The sequence below is a fragment of the Saccoglossus kowalevskii genome, chromosome 2 (genome assembly GCF_978046115.1).
Source record: "Saccoglossus kowalevskii chromosome 2, keSacKowa6.1, whole genome shotgun sequence".
NCBI lineage: Eukaryota > Metazoa > Hemichordata > Enteropneusta > Harrimaniidae > Saccoglossus > Saccoglossus kowalevskii.
The window spans coordinates 23,008,444-23,017,812 of NC_140642.1; the positions used below are offsets into that span (position 1 = coordinate 23,008,444).

The following is a 9,369-nucleotide window of genomic DNA, read 5'->3' on the forward strand; positions in this document are numbered from 1 at the left end:
CTATAACGGACGCCTTGATATTTGGGGTAAGTATGATCATGGAAAGTACTAACGGAGTACCTTCCACATGGTATGATGTGAATGTAGTTCCGACCACCATTTCTTTGTGTTTGTAGATGGCGGACAGTCGCATTTCTAATAACTTATAATATATAACTTAATGTATGAGGGCGGTACTTTGTCCCTTGGTTCGTGTCGGTAACTGATTCGGGCGAGACATGACACAACATGTGACATTATTTGCATACCAATATACAAACATTCTCAACACTATGTCTAAGTTACTGGTATATGTGCAAGTAATGTTTTTTGTCAAACCAAAAAAATGAACTGAGCGCACATAAACGCTAGAAGTAGTGGTAATGTCATCAAAAGAAGAACTAAAGAATTAACCATTTAAAACGAAGGAGGTGGTTGAAAAAGTGTGGCCAGTGCAAATTTATTTTTCCTTGTGGCTTATCTGAACATTTGTATTTTTCGTAAATGTGCCAACTTCTCTTTCCTACAACATCTTTTCTCAGTGTCTAACTTATACTTTTTTCAACAAATCTTCCAATAACCCTCCGTGATTTCAACTCCTAACAAATTAACACTCTCCGACATGATTCGAAGACGTTATACAGACTACACACATTCGCCACACAAAATAATGATTATACAGGAACAATTCGATTTATTTCAATCATTTTAATGTGTCTTGTTTATTATTGTGTTGGGGTGATTTCGTACAAACGAACGTAGTCGACCTGCATTGCGGCGTATTCGCCATTGTTCTCGTCAGGGCGCCATGTTGGATACCAGCATGCGTTATCCTCCCAGAATTCCTTTGGAGCGTGTGGTGAAGTATTAGACCATGGTTTAGGGCAAGGAGAATTTATTAGGTTTTCACCCCAGTACCCAGTCGTACCACCAACTGCCACATTCATAGTGATGTAAAACTGTAAGAAAATGTAAATATTTTTATTTTAATCACACACGTTGCTTGTACGAGCAAAAAACAAGTCTCGTGGCTCTCGCCTTAAACGAGATCTTGGCGGGCATTGTATCTAATCTAAAGCCTATTATGAGTTTTCGTTGTCCCCGAATAAGTACGTCATTTTCACACGGTGTTAAATATTATCGAAGTTCAAACTGAATTTTCGTCGTGATTCACAAAATCGACGCAAAACGTAGACGGCCATGTAATATGAACAAAAATAAAATAAAATCAAACATATAAATGTTTTACTAACAGGTTTATCAAATGGTGCCAACTTGTCTCCTTGAGCCCAAGGGTTATCGTCGCCTGGCAAAGACTCATGCCATCCGCCATATTCCCAGAAACCGCCCGCACCTGGATCGACAAACATTGTTTCTTCACCATCCAAAAGGAATCTGTGATAACAAATGAAGTTGTAATCATATGAGCGCAGATTTCCATTTGACGTTATTTAAAAATCGCCTAATTTTCATATCAGTTCAATTATTAATTATTGGGATCACTAACACTTTATTTAAACTGAGGGGGGCAAGAGGGGTAGCTGGTACAGTTTTACGGGAAATATAAAGGGGCTTTATACAATTTACAAGGAATAAAAGACGTTTTTACAGTTTACATTGAACATTGAATTTTGCAGTGAATTGTGTCATCTAGTCGTTTTACAGTTTCGAAAATGTAATTTCCCTGGATTATTCTTTACGACTTTTTTTATTTGAATGTAAATTCTTGTACGTACCGAGAAAAATGAAAACATTTTTACAGTGTACAAAAAAAAATATTTGATTGATTACGTTGTACGTCTAGCCTGTGATTACAGAATTACGGAATTTATTTTTTCAATTTACGTTGTACGAACAAAAAAAATATTGCAATTACGTTGAACGAAAATAACCTTTACCCCCCTCTAAACTCCACCGGTTGCCCATAAGTGACGTATCATATTTAAAGGGCGATTGCCGACGTGCGGCTCGTGTTCAGATTTCATGTAAACAACGTCTTTTACACGCGTTGTATACGTCACTACGAGTCTCATATCGAACAGGACGCGGCGTGACGACCACCGCCCTTCATGACTCATTATGCTAACTAAATATCCTGATATTCACGAAACTGCGTCGTTATATACTTGTGGTCTTGTTTCACAAAATCAACCTATGTTATCTGTAAACTCTAATGGCAAGAACCTATCGTTCGCACTGAAAGATAAAATGGCTGCGTTGTTCGCTGCTGATGTTACATGTAAGTGTTTTACTTCACTTTGGGCAATGTTATCGCAGCAGATCGCGAGCCTGTAATGATCAGCGAGCGACATTTTTGTTATCAAACTTTCGCATGCTGGTTGGCAAAATTGTAAACAATGACGTCACATTGGAATGGCCTACGAATGATTTCGAAATATTTCATCGAGGTCGGACAGCGCCCTCTGGTGCGACCCCTGCTACAGAATATACGTACTAGTATTCTGGGCGGTATTAAAAAAGAGTGAGCTTTCTCATAGTTACGGCTCGTTGCTAGGCTTACCTAAGATATTTATCATTCCACTCCATGGCATATACGTGGAAATGGGTACCAAACGTGCCATTCTCTGCATATCTAATAAAAAAAACAATAATTGAAAAATTGGCGATATTTTGTGAGATATTGTGTGCGTATACTCAAATCTGAACACCGATTAATCACAAACTGTGTATAAATGTTTAATATGTATAGTTACCTGGTGGTGGTTGTTAGGGGTGCGCCATTGTGAGGATAGTAAGGACCCCAATGCATTGTGGATCCCATCTGGTCCACACCTACCGAGTTACCAAGGGGATCTGTTAAGTTCACATTACCACGTGACTCAACAATGTCGATTTCACCGGATGCTGGCCAGCCACCATACGGATTTCTTTGCGGCAGCATCCATATTGCTAAACAGTGTAAGAAATTATGGTTAATGTCTATAGTGGTTTAACTCAATCAATGCCAATGTCCATTTTAGTCACCTTTCATAAAACAAGACATAAATGCTCCATCTTTTCAAAATGAATTACATGGCCTGTGATATCATGAATAATATCGTGGATATGTTTATATTATTTTGTGCAATCTATCACGAAAAATTAGATTTATTTGCAATTTTCTCAGTCCATGTGATATGATATGTAGGAATGGTTGAGAATTCTGAGCATTCAAATATAAGAGGTGATACCTATACAGATACTGAATCTGATCACAACAAATATTCACACCATGTCTTTGTCTTTGTACCAATTTGCAACAAAACGGTTAAAGTATGTCCATAATAATGAAACCATCATGGCCACTATTTAGCCATTTTGAATCAAATCACATACAAACACGATGTGTATCAATAACTCGATGTTCATACCAAGTTTTAATAAAATTGACCAAAGAAATGTTTGATGACATAATGATATATAATGTTGCTGTTTATTTTGAGGGGAGTAAGATGACCAGGAGTCACCAAAATGAAAAACAATTCAACATGTACATATATGTATACCACTGTGACATGTTTTTGTGCCTACTTTGAAGTAAAACAGTCGAAGCGTGTCCTCGAAATGGTTAAAGATACTAGGTAATTAATCTAATATGGCTACCAGTCGGACATTATGATCGCCAGTATGTGTGACATTCATACCAAGTATTTTGAAAAATAAAAAACCGTTAAATTTCACCGAAATCCAAAAATACGTGAGAAGATCTTGTATCCCATTATGTCCTGTATTTGAGAAATTGGAAGGAGAAAACCACCAGTCGGCCATTTTGTATTAAATTACGAAACAAAATGTCGTACATCAGTAACCAACCACAAGTTTGAATGAAATCGCTCTAGGCATACTTGAGAAATGGTTGATGACGTACCCAAATGATCGTGCATTTGTAAACATGTATGCATATGTATGTTGAACAAAATCAGTCTACAGATGTCCGGGAAATGGCGTCGGACAAACGACCCCAAAACATAAGTTATCGTTTCAAGAACAAGGACTAATAAAAGCCTGCTATACGTTTACCGTAATGTCATCAACATGTTGATGCCCATTTTATCAAACAACCAACAACAGAAATATGCAAAATGGTTTACCCAAATTTGGGCGGGAAATACATTGTTGTTCAATAGGTTTACACATTCGTTGCCAAAGTGTCAGTACATGTGCATTTTTTAATTTATATGCAAATTTTAGACCCGGTTTACAATTTAAAAAATGGTGGATGTGATGACGTACTGGGAAAGAAAAGAACACTGACGCTGAAACCGCTAATGGTCTACCCAATTGTCAATAAATGTACATTTTTCGTTCGTCAAACCAAATATAATATAGAAGAGAATAATTCGCCTTTTCTAAAAAGTTATACAAGAATGTACAGACATACCTGGCCACAACCAATCACCAGTGGGCATCTTGGCACGAACCTCAATTTTGCCATATCTTAGCGTTTGACTGAATACTGTCCTCAGTCGAGCGGACTGTATGGGGTTTAATATGTCATTCGTGGTACCAATTCTTTCGCATCCATACCAAGCGTTACCGGTACATATATCAGCGGGAGATGCGCCTAAATAAATAAACAGTCGATACACATTTCCAATCAGCGTCGCTCTCATTTAGTAAGTCCGCCGTCTGCAAAACGAAACAAAACCACTTACATCCACATCATACTTACCCCAAAGGTCAAGGCGGCCATTATAGAGGTACGATTCTCCGTACAAATCAGCGGTCAATGTCTGAAACAATACAATACAATATTGTCAAAAAATAGCAGTATCCCACACAGTGGATAGACATCATTCGCTGGGTTGTTATCACTACTATTTTTTTTTTACCAACAGTAACAGTGTTAAACAAACACAGGGTCGGAAGGGGTTAACAGTGGAATTTTAATCTAAATATATCGAAATAAGTGTATTTTCTGAAATTTCTGAAATCACCGAAAAGGAATTATACAAAAATGCAGTTGTTGGTCTTCACCATAATATGACTTATTCCCAGAAGGCCAACATCAACCCGGAAACATTGTGTTAATAATATGCTCTTATGTAAGTGACAGAGGTGTTTCTATGGTCAAAATTCATATTTTAACAAATCAATATACAATGCAACTTACATGTGCTCCTATATTTAAAGATGCTCTTATAATAGAGCACATACGGTAACTGTTTTATTTGGAATAAACAGTGATGACAGAAATGGTACTTTGGTATAAATATGAGTATAGATGTTGCCACTATCCAGGTATAAAAGTTGTCACACTTTTGAGCACTCAGGGGCACCTCCCTACCCAATTATATATCAACTGGCCCCGGGATTTTGCCCCATAATAGTCACGGTGTTACATTCCCTGTCATCATTTCGTCTACTAATCTCCCGACCATATAATCATAGTACCTGTAACAATAGATGCGATGACGATCCGATCCGTGGTACATTGTGGCCATTTCACAATGTAATTTCATCCTTACAATTAATTAAATAAAAATTTAGTATATTAGTCTTATTTGTGACTCGCTGTTAACATAACTCTGTACTATGGTATTGGTGATATATGAATTGGGTGCCATAGGATGGTACTTGATGGCCAACCAACCTAATCAAATATGTATTTTGCATTGTACGAGTGCAAAATAAGATATTAGGAAATTAGGATATTAGTACCAGCTGTTTTATACGCATGCGCATTGGCCGATCCTGTCAAAATCTCGTCATCTGTTTTGAGGCGTGTCTGGTCGATGTGAAATTGCTTCAGCCATTGGGTAACGGAATTAACTGGTGTCTGTGTGAAAACCGCTGTAAAGTGGCGGTGAAATGAATTTGCGCGGTTTTTGCGCTGCCATTCTTTGAATGATTTGGAGCAGCAATGGAAGCCGACCATTTAATTGATAAAAATCTCGTCCTGAATATGATTTTAAATGGCCGAACTGATAAAAAAATCAGTCTCGTATTGGAAAGTACGTTTCCGGGAAAGAGAGGTTTCGAGGTGGAGTGACGTGGTGAGTAGATTTCCTTCCCAGGACGCCGAGTTGGGCGTCGGTACCGAAAGAGAATATAGTGTCGAACGACCAACATAGTAAACCAAACTTAGAACTAGCAATACTGGTGCAGACGACTATGGTCGAACAACCATGAAAAATAAATGGCGGAACTTTGGTTGCACATTTAGCTCAGAAATAAAAGACACGCCAGTAGTTGGACAACCAATCATTTTATTATTGGTTACGGTGTACCACGAATCATCTCCACGTCCTTTGTAAACACCACATACACGATGTGCCGCCATCCAATGGCGGGATGAGCGGCTTCCTTTGTGCACAATCAGCGTCAACTTCGTGAAAGAAGCACGACGCACTTGCTAACTAAGCCAGACCGTCTGGTGGCGCCCTACTATTTCATCAATAACCAAATACAGTGGCCCCTCGCTAAGTCGCGGGTGTTGGGATCCAAGCAAAAACCGCGACTTATCGAGGGCCGCGACTTACCGAGGGACGTCGTGAAAGAGGGAGGTCGTGCATTGAAAAACATATAAAAAGCACATATAAACCCTCGGTTTAGTTAATTGATGTATCATCACATGTGTCAGGCAGTATTCGAATAAAATCATGATTATGTTTGCTGTAAACATTGCGTTGATTATTACCAAACGCTTCAGCGTGGTATTAAGAGTTTGTTTTCAGGGGTGGGTGATACCAAGGTGGGAAATGGATGCACATATGGGGTTAATTCCTTGAATTGCAATATAGAGGGTTCAGGCTGAAATACAATATATAGTGTTTACATGTTTAGTCTGATATTTCTGTGGTATTCTGCTGCTATAAGTAATGCACGATTTATTCCGAAATTCAGTATATTGTGTGTATTCCAGGGTTATTCGTTTTTTGCTGAAAACACCCCTATTTTTTAGTGGCAGAGTTTGAATAGTCTCACTCCCACCGGGAAATCTGCATTGTTGCTTGAATGTGAGTTAATTAAACACATTTTCCAGACCGGCGAAAGAGTATGCAACAGCCAATTTTAACAGCCTGTCACGTGATTTTAGTCTGAATGTCAACATGAAGAGGCTAGTCCAATTTACGCAGGAGTAATTGGGAGTAGAATATGTGAGGGATAGTATCAACAGAGATGTGTATAGTGAAAAGTAATATCTATCCTTCATTTACATCTCTGAGCATTTCTGTTTTAGTATATTGGTTTGAAAATGTTGAACTTGCATGATTTGCAATGTGTTTTTTTAATGGGACTCCCCTATTGATCGAATCCCGGGTTTGAACGAGAACGGCACACCACGTGATTCGTTTGAATACAATGCTGATGGCAAACATGCCGTGTTACTGCGGTACTCCACTGACGGGATGACTTACTGCATGCTACAACTTCGCTTGTGATGTTGCTTGTTAGCCATGGATTACATGAATCTTGATTACCAGTCAAATGTTGCTCATTTGACGTTGGTAATCTTTATTTGGAACTGAGTAACTTCCTGGTACTTCGTACTATGATAAAAATCAGTCAACATACATCAAGTTCTCACAATCGTAGTATTCCATGTGATGTACACCTAATATGCCAAAAATGTTGCTGAACGATTTGAACTGAATAAAAATAGCAGACGAAAATTTGTTTACAAAATAAAAATACTTCGGTTGCCAATGAAAACCGGTAAAAAAAACAAGCAATATGTTTTCGGCTGTTATCATGGAAGGGACATGAACGTGAAGCTAACGTCTGTTTATAACTAAAACCGGGCACCTTATACGAGGTTTGCAAAATAACATGGCAGTCATTAGAAGTCACTTTATTTTATTGTTAGGACGTATTCAACCGTTAAATGTATAATTTCCAATCGTTTTGCGATAGTATTTTCTAGATTGGAAGCAGCATTTACATTTTATTCAAAGTTCAAAGCTGCGTTGGGATTCCGTTGACAGTGGTAACAATGTCGGCGCCGGTGATCTCTTACCAGTGCGCAACGTAGCCAAAATAAAAGGCATGATCATTTGGGCACTGCTATTACAAGACTTTGGCTGTTGCCATGGTAGCGGTGGGTCAGGATTGTTTTTCCAATTAGTGATGGTACGACCTGCCTGTCAAGTATGAACCGTGACAAAATCAGCCAAGCCAAAAAAAAAATCACAGAAGAGTTAAAAAGCCATTCCTGCTGAACAGTTACTTTAACTTGGGTGTCAACTTTCTCATTAATGAAAAAAGATATCAAAAATTCAAATAGTAACTTTTTGCCCACACTCCAGCCGAGGACAATGAGCTATGTCTGAGGTGTTGTATCACAGGGAGTTGGACAAACTTGTGTATTTTAATAAATTATTGAATAATAAAATGTTATATAACTTTTCTTTTACCCCCTCCCCTTCCTGGTATCTATTTCAAGTATTTTTGTCAGGTTCAAATCGTTCACCAGCATTTTTGGAATGTTAGATGTACATCACATAGAATACTAGGATTGGGAGAACTTAATGTTTGTTGACCACCTGGAATCTGAGTTTTATAAATCTTGAAGGGCTCTCGGAAGATCCACCCGCTGCTTGGACCCGCAGTAAAATCTCCGATTAATATGGAGCCGCAACCATCAACATCGATATACCATGAGGTTTCTGCTGGAGACGTTGCGGCGTTACTCAGTTCCAAATAAAGATTACCAACGCCAAATTAGCAAAATTTAACCTGTAACCAAGACTCAGTCTATCCACGACAAGCAAGCAACATCACAAACGAGGTTGTAGTGTGCAGCTCACGAGTCAGCGACGACCGATTTCAACGAAAGTCATTCCGTCAGTGGAGTACCGCAGTTGCACGGCATGTTTGCCAATGTACAGATCTGTGGAGGAACTTTTAACTTCAACATCAACCGTGTATCGTAGTCGCCCAGTTTAAGTTCTGGTTCTGTCGTGGTCCCAACTAAAGGGCGACAGTCGTCGTGTCGCGTCCTGTTTGATATGGGACTCACAGCGACGTATACAACGCGTGTAAAATACATTGTTTATTTACATGAAATTCGAACACGCGCTGTGCTACGACCACCGCGCTTAAACATCCACGAGTTATTTATTCGGACAATGACTTAAATTAGACGTCTGATTATTTTATTTTCACACGTACAGCGACACGCGTTCTACACTGACAAGCGTTGCTAGGTCGCAGCACTGTCTTGGAGCATATTAATGGGCAATTGGGTTCCCCGATCTAAATTTCTATCCCGGTTTGTTGCACGTTCTTTATTAATATGAAATAATCAAATATGGGACATGTGTATAATAACAACCCCACACCCTCCCCGTGGCTTCGCTCGTGAAAGTACGGCAGCAGGATACACCGCATCACTCGTGAAAATAACTTCCATACGCAATGAAAGCCACGGGGAGGGTATCTGTCATA

The 9,369-nt window shown here is 38.9% G+C and overlaps 1 protein-coding gene across 1 annotated transcript; it reads right to left on the reverse strand.

Moving 5' to 3' along the window:
* Positions 1-667: 667 nt before the first annotated feature.
* LOC102807564 (beta-1,3-glucan-binding protein-like) lies at positions 668-4,706 on the reverse strand. The gene is made up of 6 exons (XM_085506825.1): positions 4,652-4,706; positions 4,361-4,543; positions 2,694-2,889; positions 2,501-2,572; positions 1,233-1,374; positions 668-938 (listed from the first exon to the last, which is right to left on the reverse strand). Exons 2-6 carry the CDS (start codon positions 4,386-4,388, stop codon positions 705-707), a joined length of 672 nt encoding a protein of 223 aa, XP_085362951.1. The 5' UTR covers positions 4,389-4,543; positions 4,652-4,706; the 3' UTR covers positions 668-704.
* Positions 4,707-9,369: the final 4,663 nt, after the last annotated feature.

Excerpts from the sequence above, each read along its gene's own strand:
- LOC102807564 (XM_085506825.1), bottom strand. The coding sequence starts at position 4,388 with ATGCCCACTGGTGATTGGTTGTGGCCAG. Across the intron at positions 1,375-2,500 it reads TGGAATGATAAATATCTTAG|ATTCCTTTTGGATGGTGAAG; the intron begins GTAAGCCTAGCA and ends TTGTTATCACAG. Across the intron at positions 939-1,232 it reads TGGCACCATTTGATAAACCT|TTTTACATCACTATGAATGT; the intron begins GTTAGTAAAACA and ends ATTTTCTTACAG.